The sequence below is a fragment of the Chanodichthys erythropterus genome, chromosome 7 (genome assembly GCF_024489055.1).
Source record: "Chanodichthys erythropterus isolate Z2021 chromosome 7, ASM2448905v1, whole genome shotgun sequence".
In the NCBI taxonomy this organism is placed as follows: Eukaryota; Metazoa; Chordata; class Actinopteri; order Cypriniformes; family Xenocyprididae; genus Chanodichthys; species Chanodichthys erythropterus.
Genome location: NC_090227.1, coordinates 39,936,815 through 39,954,208, shown reverse-complemented (window position 1 = coordinate 39,954,208; position 17,394 = coordinate 39,936,815). Strand labels below are relative to the sequence as shown.

The following is a 17,394-nucleotide window of genomic DNA, read 5'->3' as shown; positions in this document are numbered from 1 at the left end:
TTGGGGCATGTTGTCACAATATGGGTCTATATGTATATTTTGTTCATGGGCAATAATGATGGAAATATCTTTAATGCCAAAAATGTATCAACCCTGAGAAATATTGACTGAACTAAATGTGACAAAAAGCCCCACTCCTCCCTATATTAAAATTCAGCTTTTAAAAATACAATAAATAAAACATTTACTGACATGTACATACATTATATATATATATATATATATATATATATATATATATATATATATATATATATATATATATATTAGACCACTAAAATAAAAACATATGTGTAATGTGACATGTTTTACTGCTGAAAACAGAATTACAATATGACCATACAAGAACAAAAAGGGGGCCAAAGAAAAGAGCACAACTAGGCTAAGACTAAAGGGGCTATAGGTGCTGGTCATATAATTAGAATATCATCAAAAAGTTGATTTATTTCACTAATTCCATTCAAAAAGTGAAACTTGTATATTATATTCATTCATTACACAGAGACTGAAATATTTCAAATGTTTATTTCTTTTAATTTTGATGATTATAACTGACAACTAAAGAAAATCCCAAATTCAGAATCTCAGAAAATTAGAATATTGTGAAAAGGTTCAATATTGAAGACACCTGGTGCCACACTCCAATCAGCTAATTAACTCAAAACACCTGCAAAGGCCTTTAAAAGGCTACACAATCATGGGGAAGACTGCTGACTTGACAGTTGTCCAAAAGACGACCATTGACACCTTGCACAAGGAGGGCAAGACACAAAAGGTCATTTCAAAAGAGGCTGGCTGTTCACAGAGCTCTGTGTCTAAGCACATTAATAGAGAGGCGAAGGGAAGGAAAAGATGTGCTAGAAAAAAGTGTACAAGCAATATGGATAACCGCACCCTGGAGAGGATTGTGAAACAAAACCCATTAAAAAATGTGGGGGAGATTCACAAAGAGTGGACTGCAGCTGGAGTCAGTGCTTCAAGAACCACTACACACAGACATATGCAAGACATGGGTTTCAGCTGTCGCATACCTTGTGTCAAGCCACTCTTGAACAACAGACAGCGTCAGAAGCATCTAAAGACAAAAAGGACTGGACTGCTGCTGAGTGGTCCAAAGTTATGTTCTCTGATGAAAGTAAATTTTGCATTTCCTTTGGAAATCAGGGTACCAAAGTCTGGAGGAAGAGAGGAGAGGCACACAATCCACGTTGCTTGAGGTCCAGTGTAAAGTTTCCACAGTCAGTGATGGTTTGGGGTGCCATGTCATCTGCTGGTGTTGGTCCACTGTGTTTTCTGAGGTCCAAGGTCAACGCAGCCGTATACCAGGACGTTTTAGAGCACTTCATGCTTCCTGCTGCTGACCAACTTTATGGAAATGCAGATTTCATTTTCCAACAGGACTTGGCACCTGCACACAGTGCCAAAGCTACCAGTACCTGGTTTAAGGACCATGGCATCCCGAGGAAGTATGAAGAGGAAGATGTGATATGCCAGATCCAACAATGCAGAAGAGCTGAAGGTCACTATCAGAGCAACCTGGGCTCTCATAACACCTGAGCAGTGCCACAGACTGATCGACTCCATGCCACGCCGCATTGCTGCAGTAATTCAGGCAAAAAGAGCCCCAACTAAGTATTGAGTGCCGTACTTTTCATGTTCATACTTTTCAGTTGGCCAAGATTTCTAAAAATACTTTCTTTATTTGACTCCAGCTGTCTTAAGTAATATTCTAATTTTCTGAGATACTGAATTTGGGATTTTCCTTAGTTGTCAGTTATAATCATCAAAATGAAAAGAAATAAACATTTTAAATATATCAGTCTGTGTGTAATGAATGAATATAATATACAAGTTTCACTTTTTGAATGGAATTAGTGAAATAAATCAACTTTTTGATGATATTCTAATTATATGACCAGCACCTGTAAGTAAGAATTTTCATGTATGAGTCGTTTTGTGTTGCTAATGTGTTAACAGCTTGTAAACTTAAAAAACGAGACCTTCCCCAACTTCCTAGGTTGTCAATGAAAGCCTGTAGACTGATTAATTTTAATTTGAAGAACTCGGGCCGGTTTTGCCGGGAAAATCAAAAGGATGTGACGGTTACTCGCGAGCCTCTCTTCCGATCAAATGACACATTAAACTAATACTATAATGCCGAAAGAGCTATTCTGTATTGTAATGTTAATGTGTCATGCAAAGAAAATGGATTAATTCAAACTACAGACACATAGCACAAATCTCTCAAATATAATATAACAGTGTAATTTTAATTACCTCATATGTCGACATGATGCCGGTGAATCGCAGATCTGGTGCAAACATATCCACATCGCTATGATCAGATGCTTTCTTGACTGTTTTCTCACCGCTGTCATCTTTGTTGTTTATTTTGTTAAAGCGCGCAGCACAAATTTACATATTCTAAACGTAAACGTCGCTCTCAGCAGCGTGGACGGTGTCCGGATGTTCCTTAACAGTAAAGGTATTTCTAACTTCCTTTTTTCTTCTAAGCAAAGAACGAAAAATTATCACCATATCGGGAATTGAATCACGTTCAGTCTCTTCAGTGCACATGATGAGCACGAGCAATAAGTTGCTGATTGCAATAGTTTCTAGCCCTTTTAACACAAAGTAATGAATGAAAACAACAGCTTAAAATTCTTAAATAAACTTAATCTTCTTTCACTTTTCATTTTTGTAAAACTTAAAGATTTACAGTAAAAATGTTTACAAAAAAAAACATTATCGTTTTCTTGAACTTACATTTAAGAATAAAATAAATCCTAAAATAAAAAAAATTATCAGATAAATAGGCCTATGTGTACATGTGTGTACATCTTTAATCATAATACCAAAGGTTATGCAATTTCTAGTAAACTCAAAATAAAAACCTAATGGAAATTGCCCATTTATTTGGATATTTGGCGCCCCCTTCTGTTTATAGCGAGAGCACAAAGTCCCAGGATCAAGAGATCCATGAGCAACACAACTTCCACAGACTTTAGAAAGACAGCTGCAACATATGATATACCCCTGGTTTCACAGACAAGAATTAAGCTATTTCTAGACTAAAATGCATGTTTGAGCTGTTTTAACTGAAATCATCTTGTACTGACATATATTAAAACATTGTTTTGTTTTTTGTCTAGTGTACATTTATAAAAGCTACTGAACTAAGGCCTAATCTTGGTTTAGGCTAAGCCCTGTCTGTGAAACCGGGCCTGAATGTCTTACAATTTCCATCAGCGGCATGGTGGACTCTTTAACTCTTATTTATGAATGAGTGGAGGCACATTGCAGATGTGTTACAACTAACAAAAAATGTCTGGAGTAGATGATTTGGTCAGTCCACCCAAGCCAGGTTCATTGCTTCTCAGTTAAGACTGTCTCAACACTGGCTTCTGGTAAAGCTCAGCATCTGAACTCTTTCAAAGCTGGGCAGTGGGGTGGAAAACACATGGAACTCTTGTTTACAACCTGTGGCTTTCAGATGTATTCCTTTGCCAAGACAGGTCTGGTCGCTTGTCCCCCTCATGCAGATCTCCTGAACCCTGTGACCTCCAGAAAAGTATGAATAGTATGGGCTATACTGCATAAATACATTAAATGGGATTTTTTAGTTGCTTGTTTTTTAGGGCTGGATTTGTTACTGCTTCAAGTTTTTTGAACTGTTGCATGACTGGATATAAATGAGAAGTTTCCCTCTATAGCATCAGGCCTTAAGTTAGCTGATGTGATTAGATAGTATCTGACCAGTTGTTCTCATTTCTCACTTCAAACTATGATAGTGGTGTTTACTTAAAGGGTTAGTTCACCCAAAAATTAAAATAATGTCATTTATAAGAGGTAGGAATTGAGGACTCTGTTGTGTATTGATATATGATATATGTACTGTTTTTATGATGTAGGTTTTTGGAATTGAAATGTGTTTTTTTTTTTTTTTTTTTAATTTTATATGTTGTATGTTATATGTGTTATGTCTTGATGTGGCAGCAGTTTCCCTAATCTAAAACAAATTTCTCCTAAGGGAGACAATAAATGCTACCTTGACCTTGACCTTATTACTCACTCTCATGCCGTTTCACACCTGTAAGACCTTTGTTAATCTGCATAGGGAGCAATGACATTTCCTCTCTCAAGATCCATAAAGGTACTAAAAACATATTTAAATCAGTTCATCAGCATATCGAATCATGATTCGGATTGTGTGTCAAACCGCCAAACTGCTGAAATCACGTGACTTTGGTGCTCCGAAGCGCTGATTCGACACGCTGATTCATAACGCTCCGAAGCTTCCTGAAGCAGTATTTTGAAATCGGACGTCACTATATAAGTAATTATTTTGTTTTTTTGGCGCACCAAAAATATTCTCGTCGCTTTATAATATTAATATTGAACCACTGTACTCACATGAACTGATTTAAATATGTTTTTAGTACCTTTATGGATCTTGAGAGAGGAAATATCATTGCTGGCTATGCAGGCCTCACTGAGACATCGGATTTCATCAAAAATATCTTAATTTGTGTTCCGAAAAGATGAACGAAGGTCTAATGGGTGTGGAACAGCATAAGGGTGAGTAATTAATGACATTATTTTCATTTTTGGGTGAACTAACCCTTTAAGTGAACTGCATAAACCTAAGCATTTTCCTAAAAGAAACAGCTCAACTGTTATCAACATTGATAATAATAAGCAAATCAGCATATTAGAATGATTTCTGAAGGATCATGTGACACTGAAGACTGGAGTTATGATCACAGGAATAAATTACATTTTAAAATATATTAAATATATTGTGAAATATTACTGTTTTTATGTATTTTAAATAGCATTTATTACTTATTGCTGTTTTTATTATGTTGTTATTGGTGACTCTCTCTCCTGTGTCTACAGAGACAGCGGTTTTATTCTGCTTCACATCCGTTTGTTTAGGTGGGAAAAAATCCAGAGTATGTCCAGAGTATGAGTCATTTTATTTATTCGGGCTCCAAGAAAGATGTCTTCACATTTTATGGCAGTTGTGTTACAAATAACACTATAATTCAAATCTAACTTTCTGTGAAAGTAGCAAAGGGAATCAGTTTTTTATTGCAATTAACTTTACAAACTGTATTTATGCTGTTATTAAAAAATACACTAATAGAAAAACAAGTTTAAGTTGCTGGTGGTAATTTATCTCAAGTTTAAATAAAAAATACAGAGATGATATACATGGCGGTGGCTCCTGGAGCCAGAAGATAAATCTTCTTTTTAGTAAAGGGTTTGTTTGCAAATGTTGACAGGATGTTACATTTAGTTTATGATTGAAGCAGAACACTATACTATGCTGCCGTTAAGTTTGGTCCACTCAAAAATGTCCTGCTCACACACAATGTCCGAATTGATGAGCAGGTAGCGATCTCCGACGCAGAAGTGTTTCTGACAGGCAGCGCATTTGAAGCATTCGAGGTGATAGACTTTGTCACGGACACGCATTGTCATTTCAAAGGCCCGGATCCTCTTTTCACAGGAAGCGCAGAGTCCGTCCTGACCAAACAGTCTGCAGAGAAGAAAACAGACTTATTTACGCACTTGAAAGGTAGCAGGTAGTCACATACCAAAAATTCATGTTAAATTAAAGTAATACTTTTTGTATGTACAATAAAGAGGGCAAACAGGGTGAGGGATTGTTTTAAACACAATTTTCAGCATTGCCAAGTAAGACATGTTCCTGGATCAACATCTTTTGTTGATCCTGGAACAGCATTCCTGTCCAAAAACACAGTCCTAAACCTATCCCTATACATAAACTTGACCCTACCCATAACTTATCCCTAAACTCAAATGGAAATTATAGGTGAGTATGAGTGGTGTAGAAGCCCCTTAGCTGTAAACCTATTCCTCTAATCTGATTGGTTGACTGGAATGTTTGTCCAGGAACATTTTCTACTTGGTGAAATCACGTTCACCCAAACATAACGCAGTAATTCCCACACACATACAGGTGAAATAGTACAACCATGTAATGAATAAAAAATAAATCAACCAAAGAATCAACAGTTACACTTGCTGAAAACACCTCATTTCTGCTCAGAATGAGTTTAAAGCTGACACTCCACAGTCCAAAGTTTTTTGCTTTGTCACTTTTCACTGATGACTGTCATTTGGATCTTTCTGGATTACAATCCACCATCAAAATGATAAGTTTATTTATTTCAGCTGCTGTGAGAAAAGGCTATAAATGTGCCGCTACGTGATAAAACCGACTAGCCTGAACGGGACTCCTTCTTCCTTTCTGTTTACGGACGTGACGTAATGACGGAAATTCACCATGTCGCTCTTATTATAAAACATTATTACAAGCTTGACGTTGTGAATCGAGACAACTATAATGAGATAGTTTTGAACACTGGCTGGTTATGTACTTGCTCAAAAATTGATTTTTGATTATTTTTAACCAAAAAAAGTTACAGACTGCAGCTTTAACATGCAAAATAATAAGCCTAATTAGTGAAAGTAAAGATCCACTTCCAAAAGCATTTAAAAAATGTATATTCACAGTTTGTGAAAATGTAAACATTAAAGTACAATTAGAAAATGTTCAAAAAATATTTGTTAAATACAGTTTTAACTTTTTTAATTATTGTTTTATTGTTGTTATGTGTTTTTGTAAAGTAATAATTTTGAAATAATACAATACTGCACTAATACAATAAAAAAATGCTGGGTTAAAATAACCCAAGTTGGGTTGAAAATGGACAAACCCAGCGGTTGGGTTGTTTTAACAGAGCAGTTGGGTTAAATGTTTGCCCAACGTACTGGGTAGTTTTATTTACCTCAACTATTGATTAAAAATGACTATATGGCTGGCCTAATATGAATCCAAAATCCAAAAATCAGACACATAATTACTAGAGGCAACAATAATAATCAAAAGGTGAACATTTATTAATAACCAATTTAATAAATGTTTATTGTTTAACTATTATTCATAAAACTAATTAATAAATGTTAATTTATTAAACATATTAATTAATGTTAATTTCCAAAATACTTTGGGTTCATTTTAAGCAAGCAATACAGTATTTTTTTAAACAATAGTTGATTTAAATAAAACTACCTAGTAGGTTGGACAAACATTTAACCCAACTGCTGAGTTAAAACAAACCAATCACTGGGTTTTTCCATTTTCAACCCAGTTTGTTTTGTTTTTAACCCAGCATTTTTAGAGTGTGTTTAAATCTCTTTGCTATCCACAATGATTACTATTTTTTATATCATAATTTGATGAAACGCGTTAAAACCAGTTAGTCTGATTAATTATTAATTATAATAGTAGTATATGGAACCCACAACAATTAAAAAAATAAAAGCATACAAAATATTGTCCCCGTTTTTTGATTCACAGAAAATAAGTGAGATTTCAATGATATTTTGACCACTGAACTAGGTAATGTTCAGTGAACTAGATGACTGGTCACCTACAGATTATACGGTAATGTGGAAACGTCTTAAGAACATTCATTTTAACGCCAGAAAATACAGACATACATGCAAGCATGTTTATTAATTTACTTATTACATGTAAATTATGATTTGCTGATAATGAAAGGGTTAAAGTCATCGTAAAATCTAAATAGACAATTGCTGTTTTTTAAATGTAATATTGCAGTATTTATTATACATTATTTATCCATTTATATCATTATTATTTTTAAATTCATGCCCTTTTAATCTAAAAAATAAAAAAAAATAAAAAACTCCTCCCTCTTGAAACAACATCTCTTCTCTGATGACGTGTCTTCTGGCGCGAGGGCGGGGAAACCTGTCACTCACATAAGATCACAGCAAGAGCAAACCTCAGCCATCCAATCAATTCCCGATGGACAAAATGAAGTCGCGTCCTACATTTTTTGTTTTTTCTTGTTCGAGAAGCCGTTTCACTCGGCTATATGTCACAATATATATATAAAATATGTCTATTTTATGTCCACTTTAAACGCTCAACGCACGCCTGCCAGTCTTACCTGAGGTAGTCTCTCCTACACAGCTTCCTGCCAAGTTTGTAGTAAAGCCTGCGGCCCACTTCCCCTAAGCGGCAGCCGCAGAGGTCACAGCTCAGGCAGTCTTCGTGCCAGTACTGCTCAATGGCCTTGAGGAAGAACCGGTCCCCGATGCTTTGCTGGCAGCCGCCACAGGTCAACAGCGACGGCGGCATCTGAAGCACCTCATCGACGGGTTCCCTGTGGATGAGCATTTCCATTAAAACATGCGATGCACCATTATGAACACCAGATGTCACTCGTGCATAGGCTACATTATTGAAAACACTAAACTAAAAATTATTTATGTGTTCAATACAGATAAAACTGGCATACAGATAATCTACGTTTTTGTAGACTTGCCTGCATTTGTTTTTATAAATAACTTGCTTAAGCTGTAACTACTGACACGTGATCCCAAGGGAGAAAAGTGTTAAGTGCAGTAGGCAAATGAGGCGCTTTGGTTCACTGCACACTTAAATTAACCATATTCCCACTGGTTAACATTTGAGACTAAATGTTTAAAAAGAATTCCTGATGTATTTTATACAGCATTTTTGCATAGAAGCAAAAAAGTGCAGACTTTTTGATTTAATGTGAACATTTTTTACTAGTCACATGACCGGAAGTGTTTAACCCCTCTGAGTCTGAAGGATTATGTTTGTCAAAGCTTCATTAAAAGAAGCAAACACCTCATGATACAGATATGAGTGCCAAACTTGGAAGCCTACATATAATATTTAAAGGGTCTCTATGAATGTATTAGCTTATATTGAGATATAAATCATTACAATATGTAAACACACACACATATTACGGTCATATAATCAGCACAGTATTAGTGGTTCTGTTCTAAGACATTCACAATATAAAAATACACAACAAGAGATACACATTTGTCCTAGATTATCATTACATTCCCCCACAAATGCAACAAATAATGTGGGCTATATAAAAATTGTTTGGCTACTTTTTGTTTGCAAATTTATTTTGGGTCTTTTCCCAAACTCTAAAAATGCTGGGTTAAAAATAACCCAAGTTGGGTTAAATATGGACAAACCCAGTGGTTGGGTTAAATGTTTTACCAAACCTGCTGGGTAGTTTTATTTAACTCAACTATTGTTTAAAAATTACTATATTGCTTGATTAAAGGATTAGTTCACTTTCAAATTAAAATGTCCTGATAATTTACTCACCCTCATGTCATCTAAGATGTTTATGTCTTTCTTTCTTCAGTCGAAAAGAAATTAAGGTTTTTGATGAAAACATTCCAGGATTTTTCTCCATATAGTGGACTTCAATGGACTCCAAACGGTTGAAGGTCAAAATTACAGTTTCAGTGCAGCTTCAAAGCATTCTACACGATCCCACTTGAGGAATAACGGTCTTATTTAGAGAAACCATCACTCATTTTCTAAAAAATAAATAAAAATGTTATATATTTTAATCATAAATGCTCATCTTGAACTAGCTCTCTTCTTCTTCTCTATTTGAATTCCAGCAGTGTAGACACTGTTAAGTGTATCACTGCCCTCCTCAGGTCAAAGTTTGAACTAATTGTTTTATACTTGCACTAGCATTTTGTATATGAAAATTTAGTTCAAACTTTGACCTGTGGAGGGCAGTGATACACTTAGCAGTGTCTACACTGCTGGAATTCAAATAGAGAAGAAGAGAGCTAGTTCAAGATGAGCATTTATGGTTAAAATGTATAACATTTTAATTTTTTTTTAGAAAATGAGCGATGGTTTCTCTAGATAAGACCCTTATTTCTCGTCTGGGATCGTGTAGAACGCTTTGAAGCTGCACTGAAACTAATTTTGACCTTCAACCGTTTGGACTCCATTGAAGTCCACTATATGGAGAAAAATCCTGGAATGTTTTCATCAAAAACGTTAATTTGTTTTCGACTGAAGAAAGACATGAACATCTTGGATGACATTGGGGTGAGTAAATTATCAGGAAATTTTAATTAGAAAGTGAACTAATCCTTTAAAATGAACCCAAAATAGGTTGGAAATTAACATTTATTAGTTTGTTTAATAAAAAATAAACATTTTAAATTGCTTATTAACAAATGTTCACATTTTGATTATTACTGTTGCCTCTAGTAATTCAGTGTCTGATTTTTCAACCTATTTTGGGTTCATTTTAAGCCAGCCATTTAGTCATTTTTAAACAATATGAGTTAAATAAAACTGCCCAGCAGGATGGTCAAACATTTAACCCAACTGCTGGGTTAAAACAACCCAGTCACTGAGTTTGTCCACATTTAACCCCACATGGGTTGTTTTTAACCCAGCAATTTTTTACAATTGTGGTGAGGCATAAAACACATACTTTGAACTAAACATTTTAAAGTGTCAAAAAAGAGGCAAGATTGTGTTTTGTCTGTTTACAGTCATACATTTAGAGACTATTGCGCATAACAAATAATGTAGTGCGCTTATTTTAGTTGTCTATATATGTCCAATCAAACTAAATAGCTATAATATATATATATATATATATATATATATATATATATATATATATATATATATATATATATATATATATATATGGAAACCTAATAAGATTAATTATTTACTTACTCGTTAGCCTCCAGTGTTTTCCGTTCAATTGTAGATGCCATATTAAATATGGTTCAGCAATAATTCAGTACATTTGATATGTACCCTCAAATATGTCCCACACTCGCCGTCTGCACTGCCTTACAAAACGCTTCAGAGATGCACCTGCTTTGCTGCCTTCTTAGTGCACTAAAGATCACACATTATGTACGCCAAATTCCAAGTGCACCCAGTGTGGCGTCTTTGGCTGTACATCAGATTTCTGTCTCCATGCATTCAATCCTCATGCTGTATGTTGTTATTGAGTAATACGTGGTCAGAAGCAGACGCGTTGTTTATTTACTCCAGGTGATGAATGTAGCGTCGTTTGTGCTGCATTTTGTGCTGCAAGTCACCACAGCACTGTCCCATAAGGCTGCTTGTCTGTGGTCCCGTTATTGTAGTGGAGCAGGTATTTTTAAATGGCCCTGCCCCCTCAGTTTCTGCTTTCTTTTCCGACTTCCTGCTCACGACTGCTCGACAATGAGAGGAAATAGCGCTCCTACATGCCACTAGTCAGTCAATTATAAACCCGTCGACTCGTGACTGAAGGGGTCACGAGCTCAAACAGGCAGACTCCTCGTCAAACGGGCTACCTGTGATAAAAGCAATAAAGAGATTTGGGAACAGCTCAGCTGGAAACAAATAGCTAAATGAGAGGGATAATGTTCATGAAAGCATTGGGAGAACAAAATGCCAAGGACACATGCTACAACATAATTATTATAAAGGGAGTCCGGGGTTAGTTGTCACAGGGGTTGAATGCATGTCAGTAATTATATGCAAGCCAGATGTAAAATATGTTAGTTTCAAAGATCAGAAATTATTATGTATTCTAATATTATCATATTAGCACACATTCAAACTCGAGACAAGTTATCATGTTTCAAATGTTATACATTTACAAAAATTATTTTTGGGGGGTAAATGTGTGTATATGACACTTTAGCTGTTTAATTGCTGTTTAATAGCTGTTGAAAAAAGTACACTTCCATAATGTACTTAAAGTGCACTAATTTTGTACTATAAAATTCTTCTTTAGCACTTCTTAAGAACATTTCAAATGTGCTATTTTGAGACACCATGAAATATGAACTAAAATGTGCTTTTGACATATCTCTGTATTTAAAAAATGTATTTATTAACCACTTGTAGTACATTTGAACCCATAGTGTGCTATAAGTGGTAACTACATTTTCTAAATACAGAGATATATTAAAAGTAGAGTATAAGTATAGAGTAAAAGAGTATATTAAAGAGTAATAAATACATTTTTGATATATTTATGGTGGGAAATTGACAAAATATCTTCATGGAACATGATCTTTAATATCCTAATGAAGAAAAATCGATAATTTTGACCCATACAATGAATTGTTGGCTATTGCTACAAATATACCTGTGCGACTTATGACTGCTTTTGTGGTCAAAATTAATGCACAAAAATAGAGCAAATATAAGTACATTATAGAAATGTACTTCTTTTTTCACCTGGGACACCATGAATATGACCTAATGTGCTTTTAACATACTATCTCTGTATTAAAAAATGTAGGCTATTTAGTAACCACTTGTAGTACACTTGAACCCATCTTTCATACACTAGTGTAATACAAGTGGTAACTAATTTTTTCATTTATTTTTTTTACACAGAGAAAGTATGTTAAAAGCACATTTGTGACCCTGGACCACAAAATCTGTCATAAGGGTCAATTTTTTTTAAATTGAGATTTATACATCATATGAAAGCTGAATAAATAAGCTTTCCATTGATGTATGTTAGGATAGGACAATATTTGGCTGAGATCTGAGGGTGCAAAACATCAAAATATTGAGAAAATCACCTTTAAAGTTGTCCAAATTAAGTACTTAGCAATGCATATCCACTCAAAAAAATAAATTTTTGATATATTTACGGTAGGAAATTTACAAAATATCTTCATTGAACATGATCTTTACTTGATATCTTAATGATTTTTGGCATAAAAGAAAAATCTGTAATTTCGACCCATACAATGAATTGTTGGCTATTGCTACAAATATACCTGTGCGACTTATGACTGGTTTTGTGGTCCAGGGTCACACATCAGTTCATTTTCACTTACCCTAATAGGCTACACAATGTTAACCTTGATAAAGTATTGTTAAAGTCATAATCGTATGAAAACACAATCATCTGTAATTGCCATGGAGCTAACAGGAACAGCAAATGAGCCGTTTACATCTGATCTCTGTTTGATGTCGTTGGGGAAAACTCCTCTTATCTCCTGCCAGAGCTGCTGGGGTCGTGTCAGCGTCGGTACTGGGCCGGGAGATAAAACACCCTGCACAACACTGTTGGGACACTGAATGGGCCCCAGATATCATCCGTGCTTAGGGGTTTTCAGTGCAGCATCTCAGCCAAGATGGCTGTGCCAATTTAGCCCTGAAGTACAATAACCCTGTGAGGTCACCCTTTCTCACTTACAACTTAAGCAAACTTCATTTCATCCTAACAAATGTAACAATATTGTGGGAGACAATACTTATTTGAGTGTCCAAGTTCTTTTTTTTAAACGAGTTTTAGTTCATTACAAATTTAAGTTTGAAGTAACCATTTCTTGTATAGGAGGGTTTTCACAATTAAGAACCATTTTAGGTATAAGAACATTTTAAAAGACACATACACATAAAACACACATACATATGCATGCTTTGGGTTTTTAATGGGAACTTTCCATAGACATAATGAGTTTTATACTGTACAAACTGTATATTGTTACCATAACCCTAAACCTTCCCATCGCAGAAATGTTATGCTGTTTTTAGAAATGAGTATGTCCCCAAAAGGAGGTTTTGTGAGTTTATGTCAGGTTTAGCTCTCTTCTGGGTACAAATTTGACCCCAAAATGGGGTTAAGTAGGGACACACACACACACACACACACACACACACACACACATTCCATTCTTTGTTAAACAACATGAAATGCATTAAATATACATTATGTCAGGGTTTCCCAGACTGGGGTTTGTGAGTTTATATATATATAAAACCCCTCCTGTTCAAACAACCCGCTCTAAGCAGGACTCGAACCCAGGTCCGCTGGCATGGGAGACGGGCAACAAGGCTAAAGACCACAGTCCCAAGCATCAGTCGCTAGAGTGCCTCTTGAGTTCAGGGGAGTGAGGTTTACACACACAGCTCTGACCAGGAGAATCAATGAATTATGAATAATTTACTGCCATTGTGAGAATAACATGTGATCATATAGTCAATAAAAAACTGTAGTCTGATTATGAGTATTTTGAAAAATGTAATATAATCTCATTACAAGTACTTTTTGGACTCTGATTACGTAATCCAGATTACATATAGTTTCTACCCAGCACTGCGCACACACACATATATTCTTACTTATATAATTATAGTTAATGTACAATATTTAGGGAAACAGAATGCAGATGTTTCCATATTTGAAGCATTTACTTGTTAGCTTCGACGGTTTTAGTTTTTTTTAATAACTGTTAAACACTGTGTCTAAGGCGTCCACCGTTTCCTGTGGATTGGAGACAGCAAACCCAGAGGATGTACAGGAAATGAGCACAGATGAACCATGGCAGGGGGTGGTATAAGCCATGCTGACTTCCTACTCGTTTCACTTGAACACCCTGCTGGACTCTGATTGGTTGGATAACTCCAGATGGCTCCCCTTGATAGGAGAAGGGTTTTCAATACAGTGCCTCGGAAACCACTGACTGTCAACTCATCTACTTGGCAGGAAAAGCTTTCTTAACTCAGGGTAGGCTTCCTTCAAGAATGGTTAGGGATGTAGTGAATATATCACTTATGACTTATGGCATCTCTGTATGGTAGATACGTTATTAGCTATTTTCTAGTCATGCATGCAATATTCCCTCTGTGCAAAGAGAAACACGAAAAACTGAGAGCAAAATATTCTAAAATAAAGTGAGACCATGACTGAAATAAATTTAAAATGAGTTAAAATGCAATTAAAAAACAATTAAAATTAAACATTTTTTAAAATATTTGTTTTTCATAGGAATATAAACATTTGCATGTCCCAAACTGTTTGTTTTATAGCATGAAATCAAATGACCAAAAAATCAAAATAATAGCATAACATTTCAAACGTGAAATGGAAAAATAATAGTAGAAAATATTTACTGTGAATAATGTGGTGGGACAAAGGGATATTTTTTATTTAAGGCCATTTTGCACTGACCTTTATCCTTCTTTATTATTAGTTCACTTTTTCACAATTTACTCACCCCCATGTCATCCAAGATGTTTGTCTTTCTTTCTTCAGCTGAAAAGAAATTAAGGTTTTTGTGGAAAACATTCAAGGATTTTTCTCCATATAGTGGATTTCACTGGCTACCAACGGGTTGAAGGTCCAAATGTCAGTTTCAGTGCAGCTTCAAAAAACTCTACATGATCCCAGCTGAGGAATAAGGCAAAACTAGTGAAACATATAAAAATGTATATACATTTTAAGCACAAATGCTCATCATCCACTAGCTCTGCAATGTGCCATGCATTACGTAATCATGTTGGAAAGGTCATGCGGGACGTAGGTGGTATGGCGAAAAACTCCAACTCATTTTGTCCGACATCATTGTTTTACCTTTTATTGTAAAGGCCGTTTGACTTAGTCTTTGCATGTTCACTTTGTAGATCGGTACTTCCGCCTACGTCACGCGATGGATGACATGGGGGTGAGTAAATTATCAGGAAATTTTAATTAGAAAGTGAACTATGCAACAGGTTTACAGTAAATGCACAAATGTTTTTTGAAAGCGATATCCACTCAACTCCACTCAATTATCTGTTAAAATATTTGAGTATATAAATTCCCAACAGTTGTGCAGTGGTGAAATAATGTAGCGAATAAATAAATGACTACTGATACTTTGCAAAGCTGTAACCACATATTTAGAGTTGGGAGTAAATTAGGAATTGACCATAGAAATTTCAGTAACACTTTACAATAAGGTTCATTAGTTAAACATTAGTTAATGTATTAACTAACATGAACTAACCATGAGCAATACATTTGTTACTGTATTTACTAATATTCGTTAATGTTAGTTAATGAAAATACAGTTGTTCATGTTAGTTCATGTTAGTTCACAGTGCATTAACTAATGTTAACAAGATTTTAATAATGTATTAGTAAATGTTGAAATTAACATCAACAAAGATTAATAAATGCTGTTCATTATTAGTTCCTGTTAACTAATGTAGTTACCTAATGTTAACTAATAAACCTTATTGTAAAGTGTTACCGAAATTTCATACCGATTAACTAGCAATCTGAATATTAGGGGACACTCACCCCCTATAGTCGCCCCCCATTGTCTTATGGTGGTACTTTGAGTCTGGATTTATTGAAAGTTTTATTAAAAGGCTGCCTTTTGGCATACTGGAATAGAGAAGAAAAACAAACAGACTTATAGCATAACATCAAATGACCTAAATATAGCTTTTACTGACATCAAAAGAGCACATAATACTATATAATATGTATATAACCTTTATCCTTGTAACATTCAACCCTGAATTAAAGCCAAAAGTTGTTGCACAAAACATGTTTTGAAAAAGATATTCCTTTAAGGAAATATCTGCTTTTATTACAGATAAGTTACCAGCATTTACTTAGTCATCCATTAAAATTTTGACACGTATTCTAAACCTATTGAGACAGTGTTGAAATAATATAGCTATAGTGTTATTATTGATAAATGACTTGATATTTTGCAAGGCTAAGATTTAGAAACTAGCCACAGAAACGTTATAAATATCAGAATATTAGGCCTTCCTAGTATGGGAAATAATAGGAAATAGGAAATGCCATTGGACTGACTGATCGTTGCCATGTAATATGCCTTGTCTCAATAACAAAAAACTGAAACATATTCTCTTATTGCATGTGTTTGACATGTTCTGTTTTAATTAGAGGCCTTTGGCATACTGAAGAAATGATCCATCACAGGCTGAGTAATCACAGTAAGACGTATTTCCTGTACGGAGAGAGCCTGGATGTGTTGTTGACTCTCTGATAGCATATACTCTGGAAAAGCAATAGCCAGGCTACTGCTTCCTGACCAATCTCAGCTTTAACTATTGTTGGAAGCTTGGGTGTGAACAAAAATTGTTGTGACTACAAGTTGGTGACTTGTTGTAAGCTAAGGATGACCACTGATCAAAGGAGATGCCCATGTGACACTGATAGAGATATTAAAGGACTTTAAATGTTTAAGTTTAGGACTGCTAAACACAACAGAGAACGGAAATGAGTCACTCGTTGAAAGGGAGCTTCATTCTCCCGTGAGATCTTCCTCTAATCAGTATTATTCCTGAAAGAAAACACCCTTTCAATAGAACAGTGCTATCAAAGAGCAGAGCAACCATGTTAACTGCTTCCTGTATTTGCCAAACAAAACCTCACGCCACTGCATTCACATGGAAACCAGAAATAAGCTTGCTTACAAATTCTGAAATAAACTGCAGTGAAAAAAGGCTGACGTGAACATACATAGTTCTGCAATATGAAATTCTTGTAAAGAAATAAAGATGCTTCATAAGCTTAAAAAGATATTTTGCATGAAAAATAGCCTTTTAATTCTTAATTACATATGCTTAGCCCAATACAAATAAATGAATAAATATGAATGATTAAATATTATTTTTGTAATCATTTATTGCATTCCTGTTTAGATGCTGGGAAGAAATTTCTAGTAAATGTATTTAAC

The 17,394-nt window shown here is 35.0% G+C and overlaps 1 protein-coding gene across 1 annotated transcript; it reads right to left on the bottom strand.

The window, feature by feature from the left end:
• Window positions 1-4,861: 4,861 nt before the first annotated feature.
• On the bottom strand, window positions 4,862-11,154 carry lmo2 (LIM domain only 2 (rhombotin-like 1)). Its single transcript, XM_067389422.1, has 3 exons — window positions 10,622-11,154; window positions 8,013-8,228; window positions 4,862-5,545 (listed from the first exon to the last, which is right to left on the bottom strand). The coding sequence occupies exons 1-3, from the start codon at window positions 10,660-10,662 to the stop codon at window positions 5,323-5,325; spliced, it is 480 nt and encodes a 159-aa protein (XP_067245523.1). The 5' UTR covers window positions 10,663-11,154; the 3' UTR covers window positions 4,862-5,322.
• Between the last annotated feature and the right edge of the window lie 6,240 nt (window positions 11,155-17,394).

What these genes read in the sequence shown, in the direction of transcription:
- lmo2 (XM_067389422.1), bottom strand. Translation starts at nt 10,662, where the DNA reads ATGGCATCTACAATTGAACGGAAAACACTGGAGGCTAACGA. An exon ending in AAAACACTGGAGGCTAACGA is followed by an intron (nt 8,229 to 10,621) that starts GTAAGTAAATAA and finishes GCTCATCCACAG; the next exon opens with GGAACCCGTCGATGAGGTGC. An exon ending in TGTAGGAGAGACTACCTCAG is followed by an intron (nt 5,546 to 8,012) that starts GTAAGACTGGCA and finishes TCTTCTCTGCAG; the next exon opens with ACTGTTTGGTCAGGACGGAC.